The sequence below is a fragment of the Chenopodium album genome, chromosome 12, assembly GCF_948465745.1.
Source record: "Chenopodium album chromosome 12, dcCheAlbu1.1, whole genome shotgun sequence".
Classification (NCBI taxonomy): domain Eukaryota; kingdom Viridiplantae; phylum Streptophyta; class Magnoliopsida; order Caryophyllales; family Amaranthaceae; genus Chenopodium; species Chenopodium album.
In genome coordinates, this window is record NC_137845.1 from 37,392,588 (window position 1) to 37,408,990 (window position 16,403).

The 16,403-nt window shown below is 34.6% G+C and overlaps 1 protein-coding gene across 2 annotated transcripts; it reads right to left on the reverse strand.

Annotated features, from left to right (window-relative positions):
* Nucleotides 1-781: 781 nt before the first annotated feature.
* Nucleotides 782-16,059, reverse strand: LOC145570503 (uncharacterized). Of its 2 annotated transcripts, XM_081629620.1 has the most exons (6): nt 15,700-16,018; nt 5,787-5,936; nt 3,832-4,958; nt 2,074-2,172; nt 1,855-1,992; nt 782-1,167 (listed from the first exon to the last, which is right to left on the reverse strand). In XM_081629620.1, the coding sequence occupies exons 2-6, from the start codon at nt 5,878-5,880 to the stop codon at nt 1,018-1,020; spliced, it is 1,608 nt and encodes a 535-aa protein (XP_081485746.1). In that variant the 5' UTR covers nt 5,881-5,936; nt 15,700-16,018; the 3' UTR covers nt 782-1,017. The 2 variants fall into 2 exon arrangements, 1 of the variants encoding a protein (XP_081485746.1); XR_014096478.1 differs by lacking the exons at nt 782-1,167; nt 1,855-1,992; nt 2,074-2,172; nt 3,832-4,958; nt 5,787-5,936 and adding an exon at nt 13,323-14,088 and having other exon boundaries at nt 15,700-16,059.
* Nucleotides 16,060-16,403: the final 344 nt, after the last annotated feature.

The window sequence follows — 16,403 nt, forward strand, 5'->3', positions numbered from 1 at the left end:
ATCTTGAACATCTCCTTTGTTTTTATAGACCGGGACCCAGGTGTTCAATTCTTCCTCCAATCTTGTGAGATCCTTGTAGCCCTCCATATATATCTTGTTAAAGAGGTCTGTTAACCAGTCAATAACAATCTTACCCAAACACCTCCACATCTCTATTAGTCTATCAGCATACCATCATGGCCAACCACCTTCTTAGGCTTCATCTTCTTTAGTGCAATCTCCACCTCTACTCTCCTAATCCCTCCGCACATACTCCATGTTGATTTTTTCATCACTCAAAGAGGTGTCTCCTACCACAACTCCATGGCTTCCATTAAACAATATTTCAAGTGTATTATATCATATGAGGTCCACTTCTCTTAAACACCGTGAAAAAGTGTATTAAAAGTATTTAAAAAACAAAGAAAGTATTTTATATAGGTCAATTAGATTGCCTAAAATTATGTGTCAATCAAAGTACAACACTTAAAAAAACACAAAGGGAATAAAGTTTTTTGCCAAATGCATTTCTGAAGAGTTTTTAGTCCCATTTTGGCCATAACAGCATTTGAATTTCACTTATTATTATTATTATTTACACATTGCTAAAACTTGTATCAATTATATTGTGCAAAATGGTAGATAAGGATATGGGAATTATTTCAAACTAGTTACCCTCTGTGTGCCCCGCTTAAACACATTACGTAATAGATACATCTGTCGATAGCCATTACCACAGACTGATTCCTCGAACAAAGTATGGCTGAGAAAGAAAAACAAAAGCAGCCCTAGAATGCTAGCATTGAATTTATAAACAGAATGACTATTATTATCAGCAAATATAGATTAGTCCCAACAGAAAAGATTAACATTAAACACTAAAATAAACTTATTTTTTTCTGTTCTTGATCAATCCACTAAGCATAACCTTAATATAACTACATGAAATTCCTTCATTTGAGGAAAGTTACCACTGTTACATGTGTAACATATTTACAAAGAATGGAGTAATGTCAAACTCTACCATGCAGCTCGATCTTATTTATCTGCTGCATTTTCTGGCAAAGCTGGGCCCTTGCAAATTGGACATGCGTTCTTCATAGATAACCATTTCTTGATGCAGCTGACATGATAATCGTGTCCGCAAGCTTTAAGGGTTCCAACATCGTCCATATGCCTGTATTCCTCCTGCCAAAACAAGGTAACTGCTTTGTTAACAAAAGTAAGAATTTCAAAAACAAAAATGGGCTGGACAGGGTAAAAAAAAACAGCAAGAGTTCAACTATAGAATTCCATCTATAATAACTGTCACATCTCCAAACTTTGCCTTCTACTACTCATGTTTGCTTTTGTTGTTTTCCACTGAGATCTCTATTCTGGGTGAAATGCTTGCTCAGGACCACAGGAGGGGCAAAAGCTTGCACTGTTTTCGAACTTAGGCCAGAACGTGGTAATTTTTTTTTTTTTTTTTCCCCATGAAATCATCCTCTCACTTGAATTCCAATCGCCAAAGACATGCTTAGTTTCAAAATATATTTTATTCCTGAAGAATAAGTGGTTGAACTTGTCCATGATCATCCTCTCTTACTGATTTCAATTGCCAAAGATTCTGTCTGACAATGTTATCTATATGGTCAAGATTCTTTACCACCCTTCAATGGTGGAAGCAAAGGGATAGACCAAAGGCAAATACTTTATAGTTTGATTTTAGCAGCAACTAAATCTGTTTTTATTCTCATGTCCAGCTTTAAAATATTGCAGCTTAAGGCTCTATTTCAGTCTCTAAAGACCATCATAAATACACCCTAGTAATATAGCACACAATGGCATGTCAGCATTTCACAAAAAGCGAAAGGTTCGTGGGATAGAACATACCAGGCATATTACACATCTTCCTTCTTCCTGCACCTGATCTGATGAACAGTATACAGTTTCTGTCACACACTTGGGCAATTGATCTTCACGTAACCCAGTGTTGACACTTCCAATCCTCTCTCCAAGTGCAAGCAATTCCTGTTCATCATAAAATGTTAAGAGATATACAATTAATAAAAGCCAGAGAGATATACATAAATCGAATTTAATTACACAAACCTCATAGCTCATGTTGTCTACATCTAGTCTCATGTCTCGATGTTGATCCATGAAACTCCTTGAACCATATAGCGAAGAACGGTCAACAACCATCAGACCCTAAAAAATAAATTAAATCCAAAACAGCAGAGTCAATCAGAAACTTACATGCATAAAGATATAAAAAGATCAATCACATAACATTATTATAATCATTACAACAGAAACTCACGGACTTAAGAAGATATGTCTGCAGAGTGCCCCCCTTTATCACACTAAACGGTCACAACCCATGCATACAAGCACTAAAGACACCCATGGGGATTGAGCATAATTAAGCACCCCGAGAGGATGCTGGAACGAGCGTGTATTTATATAACTCCAAGTCTCCAACATGATCAGCCAGTCTAGGTTATTTGCCTCAATGTAATGAGCAAATGATTTTGCTCACATCACAACCCTAACAAAATGAAAATGAGTATCTCTTTCTAATGAAAGATCAATTTTAGAGAATATGACTATACTTTAATGAACTTTCTTCATATTCCCCTGTTATTTCTTCACTCTAGTAGGATTACATTTCATCACTCACATTTTATGACTTTCGAATTATAGTACTGCATAAACTAGAAGATGGACGAGGTTGTGTGATGCTAGTTCGAATTTGGTTTCGATTTGAATTGATGCAACTGTTCTAGCAAGTATCAAAGAGAAGGGACAAAACAGAAATGACGGATCATCTTATTGACAAAGATCATGATCTCACTTCTCTATGTTCTATCTTAGTCGAGTAAAACAATGGAGAAAGGGTGCACTGGAGCCTCATCTAGGTTACTCAAAATGGCCAAGAAATACACCCAAAGGACCATAAAGATATCCATTGCAGATATTTCCACAGGAGAAATAGGTAGACACTTCTGGTGCAGAGGCAGTTGCTGCAACCAGGTTGCACTGTTGCATGACCAGGTGAGGAGAGAGCGCAGGGCTATTTGGTCACTTTTATACTCCCCCCGTGTTTTAGTTACTTGCTCCATTTCTCCATGCGCGGAGTTTTAGAAGAAATTGGAGAAGTAATAAAATATGGAGGTAGTAAGGTTGGTGGAAGAATAAAAAAATTGTAAAAAGCAAAAGTAGTTGAGAGAATTGGAATAAGAATATGAAATTAATAAAATATGATTTATGTCGGGTCCACTAGTTGAGAGAAATGAATTAAATATTGTAAAATCTTCCCAAATAAGGAAAATGGAACAAGTAATTAAAAACGGCTGGAAATGGAAAGTGGAGCAAGTAATTAAAAACGGAGGGCGTAACTATATATGTGAGAACAAGCAAATATTTAATTCAGAAATATTGAATGTTTTAGATTAAGCCAAATGACAATTTTAAGTGAGCATCAGCATTTGCTTCCACTTACACCTACCATCAATCAATCAATCAAAGCCTTAATCCCGTAAGTGGGGTCGGCTACATGAACCAAAAGTGATAATTCCATGTAGCAAATATAGATCTTGTGCTCTAATGCAAATAAGCACAATGATGATAGAGAAGCAGCCAGCCAGCTGCGTGAGAAGGGTGTACAACAGGTCTGAGTTTTAGTGCAAGCGGCTAAATCCAATCTGAGGGATTCAGCCCATTAAAGTTGAGGAAAGGTAAGTTATGGGCTCAGACTGGCCTTAGAAATGAACAATAAATCTTACCAATGAAATGAAACTACACACACACACACAATAAAATGACATAACATAAAAAGCTGACAACAAAATTAAAAAGTTTGTATACCTCAGGTGTCAGGCGATCATGGACGCCAGCATCCTCAGAAAGCAAACGGTATCTCTCTGAAGAAAGCCTAGATCTACCACTCCTGTCACCATTGCGCCATCCTACAGGACCAAATTGTCTTGGATGTCTTGCAGAGTGAGCCTCTCCCATCAAATGAAGACCTTCATCAGGAGGAGCCACATGGGTCACACGCATATTGCCCATTGAAACTCTGCCATTAGGAGTGGACCTGTGTGAATAGCTACTTCGAACTCCCCTTGTATGCGATGGAGTAGGATGCAAATTTTGTGATAGAGAATTTCTGCTGGCAATATGTTCATGGTGATATCCAGGCATATCTCCAGAAGAGTTTGCTATGCTGCTTCCAGGAAAGAAGTGATTACCCTCATGACTCAAACTACTTATAGTCCTTCCATGAGGAGCACCAGATACATGAATAGGGGTCCATTCTGGTAAAGGAACACTAGGGTTTGGATTTGAATCAACTATGCCAGGGTGGTCAATTGGAAGTCTACTTGAACTGGGATGGTGAGGATAATTAGTTGGGAGATGGGTCCTATAAACATCTGACTCCAAGTCCAATGTGGATCGGCTTCTCACATTCCTCATAGAGGTTTCATTTCCAATTGAAAGTTGATTGGTTCTGTAACTGGTAGGAACAGCCAGTGATTCCCAGTGATTATGCTGAGCATCCACAGTCGATTTTTCCTGACGCAAATCTGATGATGATGACACATCAGATGAACTTCCAGCACAATAATATCTGCTTGTGCTTCCCCTTTCAGTCATAGCAGGGATCCCAGGGCTTTTCCTTTTGTATGGACCCCTTCCATTGCTCATTGAAAGATCAAAAAAGTTGTTTTCAACTCCATAATTTGAGGAAGATGCATGATGAACATGATTTTCAGGAACCATGAAGGCATTTCCACCAGCAGATGGATGCATAGTATCACAAGAAGGGTCAGAAGAATCAGGTTGATAATGGGGTGCATTCACCATCTGGCTTGATGAAGAGTATCCACTTAATCTTGTAGCAGGATTCCACGGAGAAACATAATGAACTCGGTCTACAGGTCCATTCTCCATGGGATGAAATATTGGGGCATTTTCTGCAGAACTAGTTCTAGCTGCAATATAATGTAAATGGTATTTAGTTGATAGCAGTACAGAATGCAACTTTTGACAGGATGAGAAAAGGCTAAAAACAAGATCAAAAAACATAACCAGACACAAAGAACATACGACCACTACTGCCCCCCGCAAATCTCCATTTTGCACCAAAACTTCAAATTGACAAAAAATAAAGATAAATAACCCCAGAATAAGTGTGCATGATCTTTGAAAAAACAATGATAAAATCATCAATTTTTAGTCCGAAGGCAATTAGAACAGAAATATGATCAGGTCATCTCTTGAAGTATACCACCGACTTTGAACGTGAAACTAGTAGAATATAATGGAAATATAATAAGAAGAATTAATCCATGCTCACAGTAAATGCATTACGAATTACGATGTCAGAAAACTCGCAACAATAACCATCCTAAGCAGATGCCTCAATAAAATTTTACCCATAACTTAAAACGGTAAAATTAATTAATACATCTACCAATAATGCAATAGCATACGTAGCTGGAAAAATATAATCTAATAAAAAAACAATATATGAAAATGTGAACAAAATTATACTACCTCCATTTTTATTTAGCTGACACATTTCTATTATCACGCTTGCCAACGCATGTTTTTAAAGCTTAATATCTCTAATTATCAACATTGTAAAATTATAGAAAATGGATATTAATAAAATATACATCGATACGATTCAAACAAGATACCACATGATTATATTATATTGTATCTATAAATCACAAAATCGAGTCAAAGTGTAGTGTGTGAATAGTGTAAAAGTCAAACGGTGTCAACTAAAAAAAACGGAGGTTGTATCTGATTACCAAAGTGAAGATACGGATCTTCAGTAAGATTCCAGGGTTGATCGGTATCAGCCTCAAATATTTGTGATGTATTGTATATGTGTCTGTGTGCCATAATCACATCAAGTACAGCAGGGATTTAGCCTAAGACCCAATCAGAAAAAATACAGCCTGCACCAGAAGAAAGATACCGAATATTAGGAATCTGATCATTCAAATGCACATTAAGCTACATGAATATAAAAAAAATACAGCCTGCACCAGAAGAAAGATACCGAATATTAGGAATCTGATCATTCAAATGCACATTAAGCTACATGATATAAGTATATATATTGAGATGAACCCAGCTTCGGATATTTTGGACAACATTGTTGTTTTCATATTGCTAAAAGATCAGCATTGACATATTCTAGCAATCAAAGAATACTAAATTACACAAAAATGAATTCATTCTGAATCTCAAATCTGAAAAGTGGAATCATTACCCAACCAAATCAACCAGCCAATTATAACCCAAAGAGGTTGCATAGATTCAGGTAAAGGAAATGGACAACAATAAGTTCAGCAACTCTATAAACTTAGATCAACTGATATAATATCCATGATCATAATGTGTAATAGAAAAAGAGAAAGAACAAAGAATTGCCATAGTTCAGCCATAGTTCAAGTGTGTAAAAAAATAAAATAAAAGGAAATGAGTCTTCATAAGGTACACCCAAATCATGTAGAGGTCTGAGGATGTTTATTTTTTCCGCCAAATGATAAGTGTACAACGAGGCTGTGTAATACAGACAATGCAACACTATTCATCTCCACACTCCATTCTTAAACAAAAACACTAATAAAAGTCTTAAATTTTTTTATTTTTTTTTTCAGAGGAAACTATACCCTTGCATAGATTACCTCTATGGAAGTATTTGGCAACCAAAGCTACCCTTTTCATGCCAGTACGTAAGTACAATGTACCATTATATATATGCAGACTGATACACATATAGGCAAGTAAGTTATGGAGATTCCATTGACCAATTTAGAGTTGAAGAGAGCAGTAAGCATTTAACAAGCTTGACCACAAGCATTTACAAATAGTAGAAAAGACGGTATTGTTATAACTCACAACAGTTAAACAAGTACTAGACCTATAATATTAACAGAAAAATAGGTTTGTACTTCTACTTTGGTTTACCTTTTACAATGTATCAGATGACTTGTTCAGTCATTCAAACACTTAACAGTCAGCACTGTCTTTACAGTGTACATGTAATCAGCTAGTGCAATCAGACTAACATTGAAGAACATACCGAGTCAAAATACACAGGGTGACTTGAGAACATTAGAGAATGGCAGGGAAGGGGCAAACCTTAAGTAAAAAAGGACACTAGAATATGTAACTGAAAAATCAATGCTGATCTCTGCCAACCTAAGAATTAACACTTTAAACAAGGAATTAATTTTTTTTTTGGGATGTTAGCAATTTCATGAGTCAGGGAAGCATATACAAGTCAGAAATGGTTTTTTAAAATGTAAGTCAGAAATCATTCAGACAAAAGAAAATTCCCAACTATTATGTGCCCACTAAGGAACTGTACAAGCTCAAACTAATAGCATGGCAGAGGATTAGAGGATCATTTAATCACCAATAGTCATCTATAATTCCCCACACATGTCAAGGAGCAAAGTTCATCTTAGATCGCCTACATCAAGCAATTATGTGTTAGTATTGACTATAACCAGCACAACATAGACCTACCCTTTCATGATTATATATAATTTTATGAAGGAAGATAGAAGATACACATGCTAACTAAAAGATCTAGAGAAAAGGTCCAGAGACAATGCATTCTTATATGTATAAGAAATAAGCCAATTCAAAAAATGAAGACGTTGTAATATAAGAATAGCAATGACCAGAGAAGGGGGGGGGGGGGGGTTGCAAGAGGTACATACACACATACTACTGTTAGCTTTCAGAAGGATTTGAATACATGTAGTCGTGCAAGAAGAATCAAGAACAGTTTCAGTAGTTTTATACTTTCACAAGCTAAAACTTGTTTTAACAGCAGTTTCATAAGACTAAATGTGCAAGAAAGCTAAAGCAACAAAGTCCAGTAATTTACAAGAAAATATGAGACAACTAAGTCATTAGCAACATTACATTTAAAAAAACAGTGCGATATTGCAAATTCACCAAGTCAATCTACATAAACAAAACTGTACACTCAGGATCAGAAACTAGATGCACACTACTAAATTCATATTAAATTCAACCCCAAGAGATTCTACAAGCAATTTTACATAAAATCTCAGTACCCACAAGTTGCTTGTAACTTGACTACAACGCCAAGTAATTCAGCCTTACAAACAAACCCATGCATCAACAAAGGAAGAAAAAGGATAGCAGCATCGAAACAGAAGTAAAAAAGATAAATGGCAAACAATCAGAAAAATGATGGGTTACATGAGTTCTTAATACAATTACAGAAAAAAGGCATCATCATCTCGTTGCAAATATTTTTATATAATTTCGTAAAAAAGAGAGTGTCTTCAGCTTGTTTGTTGTATGTTATGATGAGTAAAAATTAAATTAACGTTAAGAAAAGAATGATTGGAACAATCAGCTTCCTAAATGCTTTCTAACAAAATATTGTGCTAAATCTAATAATGCCACATGTAAGTTTGTCATGCTATTGCTCATTATTAGTAGATATATGACGAGGGACCAACCCCATATATTTAACCAAAAAAAAAGAAAAAAAAAACCCCAATAATTCAATACCCTGAAAAAATTAGTTCAACACCTGGCCCAACACCTGGCCCTCCTATAAAACAACATTCAGCAAAACAATGTTTGCTGTAAACCCCAACAATAGGGCCACCAGGATAACTCTCTTGCTTCTGAAAAGACCACCATGTGTATTCCTCTAAGATGACACAGATGATCCAACAATAAAAAACATGTCCTCAAAGCATAGACATATAATAACATGTACTTGAGCAGAAACACAATGCTCCAAAATTACACAAGGCTATTTGAAGACAGTTGTCAAGGCATCACACTCAGCAATTCATCTACTTCATGATCGTTAAAGAAATGCAGAGACATTACGCTGCAGCTAATTCCTCATTAAAATTGAACATTTAAAATTTTCTCAATCACCTGGAAGCATAAGAGAACAGAAGAATTTCTAACAAGAAATGCTAGACCAGTATCAGGCATATCTCCAAAAAGGATCAAAATCTGCAGGCATACAGTATAATAATCTTTTCTCAGGATATTTCAGCACAAAACAGTAGGATAAGACCAATTACTTCAAAAGACTACAGTGTGAGGTCACACCCATCAATCCAAAAAAAAAAAATCAATTATTGAAAATAATACGAATTAAGAAAATCTTCTCATGGGAAGAGCCTTCTAAAGTTTTGTTTTTTTTTTTTACTTGAAAAGACTCGTATAAAATCCTATTTTTATACTTTGTCACTCATAAAAAATAGGCTTGAATGTAACATATACTTTTGCTAAAGGTTCTGCTTTCGAGTCTTTTTTATTCTAGCCGTTCAATACTAATTGGGGTTTTTTCTGCTTTACATGTCATTTTTGCCCATATATTTGAAATTATTTTTATTACAACTCTACATTATTATCTCTACCTCTACCTCTACCTCTACCTCTACATTTAGCTTTCTAAGTGATACAGTTCAAATGATTTACCATAGATCCTAAAGTTTCAAATAATTTCAGGTGTTTCAGCTACTATTAAGTATTAAGTAGATGCAAATTTTCTATAAAATGTAAAAATAAAAAGATCTCAAGAACATTATCAGTGAATCCCAAATATTCAATTCATTAATTATCATGCTTAAAATTTTTATTTTGAATTAAACTATGAGAGGGAAAAAAAAAAAAAAAAAACAAAAAACTACTACCTCCTTTTCAAACTACTTGCACCAATTACCTAATCGGTGTATCCTGAATTCCTGATTTACTTGTCTCATTTCCTTTTAAGAAATATTCTCTCTCTACTTTTTTTCTTGAGTTGTGACCCACACTCACCCACCAATTTTTATCTCTTTACTTTCTCACTTGTATAAAATCCTCAACAAATGGCTATGGGATAAAATAATTGGGGCAAAAGGATTATAAAAAATCGTCTCATCTTTTCATTTTTGCTCCCTCTTCCCTTGGGCTACTCGTCATTGTATGTCCCTTAACTCCACCTTTCCGTCCATCTCTCTTCTCATCCCATCTCTTCAATGAAATCCTATAAGAGTTCACAACAGTCCAAGTTTAATGATTAAATCTAGGATAATTAGATGCGTACTATCATAAAAAGCTGCATATCCAGCAAACAGGACCATGGTGGCAGCCAGGTTGAACCTTAATGCAGTCAGGACTGATTCCTAGTCAACTCATAAGAGCCAATAACGACGCAAAAGCCGCAGAACTAAGACCCTCTTAGAATAATTTTAGGGATAGGAATATATATAAATAATAAGAAGAAAATAAATTATAAAAAGATTGTGGAGCCGACTCTGGGTAATTTCATTAAAGATCTAAAAAGACAAACAACACGAAAACGTTGAGGAAAAAGCTGTCATAAATGCTAGTACAATCACAATAACAAGCAAAGTTAAAGATGAGAAACATAAAAAGATAATTTGAAAAATGGATCTGCTAACCTGAAATTTTGGCAATATAGATGTCAAATATCGATGACTAACGGATATAGAGACAAGAAAAGTATGTGAAAAATGTTTGACAGAGAGACAACTTTGAACAAAATAAAATAAAATAAAATAATTAAAAAAAGGGTCAACATAAAAAAAAAAAAAAAAAAAAAAAGAAACTGTGAAAATTGATAAGAGATGCTAATACATCAAAAGACATTGTCCTTGGTAAAAACTTCCCACATAAAACTCATAACAACTGTTTACTTTCCAAATGAATTGGCACATCATTCACGACATCTTGGCATTGTCTGCTTATAATAAGAAACCTAATGCTTGAACCACAATCTCGTTTTAAAGAGAGTGCAACTCCAACCAACAATCTAATAATACATCTAATAACCAAAATCCAAAGCATAAAAATTCTAGCCACAAGTGGGACCAATGACTTATTTGTTGGCAAGATTTATTCATAAAACCTAAATATTGGTGTTCGAATTTCTTTTACTCACAAACTATACATATACATAACTAGTCAATTTTGTCCATCTTTGCTTCGGATATATAGGTGCAACACCATATGAAGCAATTATACCTTGTGCTGCAATTAAATTAAATGACAGTTGATTTTCTGTTTAATTTGAATATCATTTGAAAGCAGCATATTCAGACAGTTGTCAGCAAGTATTCCTGACTACAGATTACCTGACCTAAAATTAGGTTACTAAAGACAAATTCTAAACTCGAATCAGAGTTAATAACACTATAAGAAATATTTCATTGGGAAAATGTAGAAATTCTATTTTGATATTTTTTTTGTCCACTAAACATTCAGCAAGCCAATAAGAAGTATAACCTCTTCGGATATTAGTGAAAGAGTTTTCAAACTCTGCAAAATAGGCTGTAAACTTTTAGTGATAGTCTATTGTATCACACAAATTATCAAGAAATCAACCAACCTCATAAAAAAAATTATTATTTTAAAAATTAAAAAAATAAAATAAAAATAAAAGATAAAAAAAACTTTTGATTATGGAAATGAATGAAGAAATACTAAGTCGCTAAAATTGAAGCAACTAAAATTCTTGGACATAAAGTTCACTCACCAAAAAATAAGGTCAATGGAAAACTTAAAAGATTTCTTTTGAACTTGAACAGAACTTAGAAATACTCTGAAGCTCAACCAAAAATAGATTACCCATGATGGTGCTGTATTTTCATAAACTTAATTCATGGACAAGAAATAATCATAATAAGATTCACCAAACAAAAACATACATACTCCCTACGTGAAAATTTATGATATAAAATACATATATATATACATAATTACAATATATTATCAAACCCAACTTTCAGAAGAATTATATGGCTTTATTAACAGAAAATTCGATGTTAAACAAAGAGAAAAGAACTCACCTGCTCTAGTAATTCCTCATGCTCTTCCAAATCCAAACTAGCTGCAGAAAACATATATATCTACGATATTTATATAATCATTGCTATTTTGTATTCGTTGAGCTATTATGAACTTTTATAAGACAATTCATTAGTTTATATAAGACTATATGCTTCTAACTCCTCCTTCCCTCTTCCCTCTTTCCCCTTTCCCTAGAAAGGCCAGACAATTCACTTGAGAGAGTGACATTGGTTATTTTGCTGGAGTCACTTCTACAAGTTTCATCTCCTTTCTAAACTAAACAGTATTGTGTACATTCACCACTGGAGCATAACTAACTCTGACATTGACCATCAGCTTTCTTTCTTTCTTAATTCACACATTCTGTTGGTTTCTATATAGATTGATGGCTTTCATGCAAATCATATTTAGATTAAACGTGGCTGTATCTGTCTAAACTCTAAGGGAAGTAATGTGAAATGATCTCCATAGCAGATACACATGCTTATGCAAAGCTTCATGATGCAGACGTTATGCAGCAATCTCTAAAATCAGAGCCCTACAAACTTGGCATACCACATGTGCTCATGCAAACAGATGATAGATCAATGATTTCTTTTACAGATATGAATTATTATGCAAGTATCAATTCCATCATAAGTTGTGCACAAGATTCCCAATAACCAAAACCAACAATGTTGTTTCTCTTACCTCATAGTCTTACACTCTTGCACAAGGATGATTCATAAGGTGCTTTTGCAATAATTACCTACAGTACTAGTATGTTAAGACGTCAATCAACAACAGAAGTTTCATTTTTCAGTTTCAAGATATACGTCTCAACTTCTTCACTTTCGACAGCCCCATATTTAACAACCAATTATGCCTCTCAAGCTCGTAGCAAGTTCTCTTTCACCTTATTTGACACCTCCCCACCCCAAAAGAATTTCTCAGAAGAAAAGAAGAAACTTCTTCACTTTTTTTCCCCCTTTTTTTCATTTCTTTTTCTTTTCTTTTTTTTTTTTTTATTTTTTTATTTTGGGTGTTGGGGGGGGGGGGGGGGGTGGGAGGAACAGTAATCTCATATCTTTCTTTACTAGACATGCAATCTAACTTATGTCAATTTAAGAAAAATAAAATTATAACCACCAAGTAAATATGCATTGTCCTATACCAGAACCATTTAATATGTTCACAGGTAACTAAATGCAAATTTAACTTACAAACATAAGGTCCAAAAGAAGAGGTCTTGATAGATTGGACATCTTTACATAATTTTACTTTAGGTTTCTGTTTACAATTGGGGCTTCACAACCAAAGATTAAACCAAAAAATTTAGACCAATAACTATCCATGTCACTTATGACTTTTACATTAATCTGTCATGGATAAGAAATCTGACAGGAATACTAATCACTGTGTAATCATCTCACTAACAGAAAGGAACAAGAAGTCAAAATTGCAAAAAGAAACATATGCGGAAAAGAAGGTATTATTCACGGAAAAGCATTACAATACTCCAATTTATTAATTTTCAAATTAATAAGTCATTCTGTACAGCAAATGGGAGCGCCCAACATCTATAAGAGCAACAATCTAAACAAATAACAGAAATGTAATGCTGTACAGAATAAAGGCATGAAGCCTATAGCTACAAGAGAAATAATCTCAATAGGAAAACAATAATGTATGGGAAACGGCAAACAGGGCACCACAATTTTGGCAACCACAAGTAGAATAATTTCCTGCTTATTCCACACTGGTTGTTAGCTTTCCTTCTCTCAGGACAATGATGCATTGCTCATCTTAGGTGCTAAGTGCACAGGCCTTTGCATACAGAATCCCACCAACTCAAGGCTCAATGTGTAGGTTCTTCTGAGTCAGATACCATCATAACCTAAGGACAACTGGAAAATAAATTTGCTATAGGATCTGCATAATGCATATATAGCCCTGGCAGTAACGAAATTGCTACAGTCAGAAAAATACCTCCCAATGCAAACTAATGAAGTCTCTCCGATTCATACCAAAGGAAAGATTAAACTCCACCAACCTAATACAGATGTCGGCAACTACCTGAGGCCATTCTTTGGAAAACCCCTCTCTTTCCCCCAACACTAAGAATGTGTCAACTTCAATTTGAACCATCTCCCATCCCTCAAACGAAGGAGATGATTTCAGGATATCATATGAGAATTGGGGGGTAAGGGTCCAATGTTTAGAACATTGGTAAAAGGTCCATTTGGAATAGCTTCTCTGCAATAAGATAATAGATAATTAGCACATAGTAGTCAGACTTACTATTTCGCGATCCAAACTTATCGTAGACAATTTCAAATTTCTGCTACCCCTCTTAAATCAACTAAATAGGTATATCTGTGTAAGCTATGACAAGTCAAGAAAGTCTTCAAATTACAAAACTCATCTCCTATTTACTTAATTACAGAAATTTGGAGGAACATATTATATCTAATATATTAATATGACACTATTACAAAAAAAAATTTCATCTTTCCAACGCATTAAACCAGCCAGGTTCTAGATATTACGAAGAAAAATATTAAACAAATTAATCCATACCCGCAATGCATACTATATATTCTAATAGCAACTACAAAAATGTTACACCAAATAATTAAGGATATACAATGCATGTTAATTCAATCACATCTTCAACCCAAACAAACTAAATTAGAAGCTATCAACTAAACACCTTTTGTGAATACTAATCTCTCCCTCTATGGTGGCTTGCACCTTGGGTGGACAAGACTACAAGACAGATGCAAAAAAGATATGTACGTGAACGATATCTTGATAAATAGAACACTAGCAAACCTACTACTCATTGCTAAGAAGTGGCCCAGCCTAGTTAATAGTTATCTAATGCTCAAAAATAGCAAACTAAACACCTTCTGTAGCTACTTAGTGCTAATTTGTACCTCTGTGGCAGCTCCCACCTTGGATGGGTAAGACTGCAAGAGGGATCAAATTGAAGTAAAAGCTAATTTCACATAAGCACTTCATTGGATGAAAATTAGCCCAAGATAGCTAATGATTTGATCTACTCAATAGTAATCAAATGTCAAAATTAACACTACATCTCTTATGCCACTCCTACCCATCAAAAAAATTTCGCCTCTTTCTCTCCCTAACATATAAACGCAAATCCCACCTCCCAATAGAAACTCTCCACTACATCCTCCACAACAATAAAACTACTACACAATTCAAAACAATCACCCAATACTAATCCTGCTACTATCCCCACTATCTAAGAGCTGCAAAACCTCTCAAAAATCACTCAACCATCAATCTTGCGCCAGTAGAAGCCGAGTATAACTACGTACTACCAAGAAGTTTACAGAATCTCCTCATACAAATCATAGCCCACGAAAAATCACCCGCTAAATTACTAATTAACCTGATCAAACTACAGAAGATCAGTATTTACAGCTGACCGATAGCTGAAATACAGAATCACCAAAGAATAAATTCCTTTCTACAGTTACTCTTTGTTAGGTATAAATTCTTCCTGATTTAAGCACAAAATTAAGCTTAAAAGGCCAATTAAAAAGAACCATAATCATCAGAACACCCAAAAAAATAAAATCATAAAATTGGCAAACAAAACAATCAATCAATCCAAGCAACTATCAAACCATAAAATTGAACAAAAAAAATACACTAAATTCAATCAAATAAAACCAATCACTAACCAAATAAAGATCAAACAACATCAAACAATCCATGATCGGACAACAAACAATCAACAACCACTAAAATCCAAACAAAAATAAACAAAATTGAGTACATAAAATCAAAAAAAGAAAAACGATCAGATTGATGATGATCATCAAAGAATCAAACCTTAGTAGAGCGATGAACGAATCAAACGGTTAGCATGCGGTTGAAAAGAGGAGAGAGAAAAAGGGGAGAAGAGTAAAAATTGTTGGTAAGAAGAATGAATGAATGAATGAAAGAGGCGATGGAAATAAAGAAAGAAAGAGTTGTCAAAGAAATAAAAAGAAAGGAAATGTTATGTTGTGTTGTTGTGTTCAATGTGTTGTGGGGTGGTGTTGTGGGGTTAGTTGGTTGATTCACACGAATATAGAAGAGAAAGACCAAAGGCGAAAGGAAAGAGGAAAGAGGAAAGAAGGAAAGAGGAAAGAAAGAAAGAGTATTTTGATTTGAATGAATTTTAAGTTGTTGCCTTCGTAAGTTGTACAAGTTTTCTATTGTTGTATAGAGAGAGAGGGAGGGAGGGAGGGTGCGTAATTATGTAATCTTTACTTCGTCTTTGCCATGATCCACAAGCAAAAAGATTATGCTCCACGCCGCTATCTTTTTATTTTTTAATGTCTTTATATGTGTATGGTGTTTATAAAATTTATGCATATGGGGATATGTGTCATTTGTAAAGCTGTCAATTTGGATATTTGGGTTGGGTTAAGTGAGCTTAGGTTAGGAATTTAATCATATGGGATGTATGGATCATTTGTAGAGCTATCAATTCGGGTGTCTAGGTCGGTTCAGGTCTATTTCACGTTTGAATGATTCTGTAATATTATATC

Coding starts and splice junctions, on each gene's coding strand:
- LOC145570503 (XM_081629620.1), bottom strand. CDS start 5,880: ATGGCACACAGACACATATACAATACATCACAAATATTTGAGGCTGAT. Junction 4,959..5,786: donor AGATCCGTATCTTCACTTTG/GTAATCAGATAC, acceptor ATTATATTGCAG/CTAGAACTAGTTCTGCAGAA. Junction 1,993..2,073: donor TAGACAACATGAGCTATGAG/GTTTGTGTAATT, acceptor TATGATGAACAG/GAATTGCTTGCACTTGGAGA.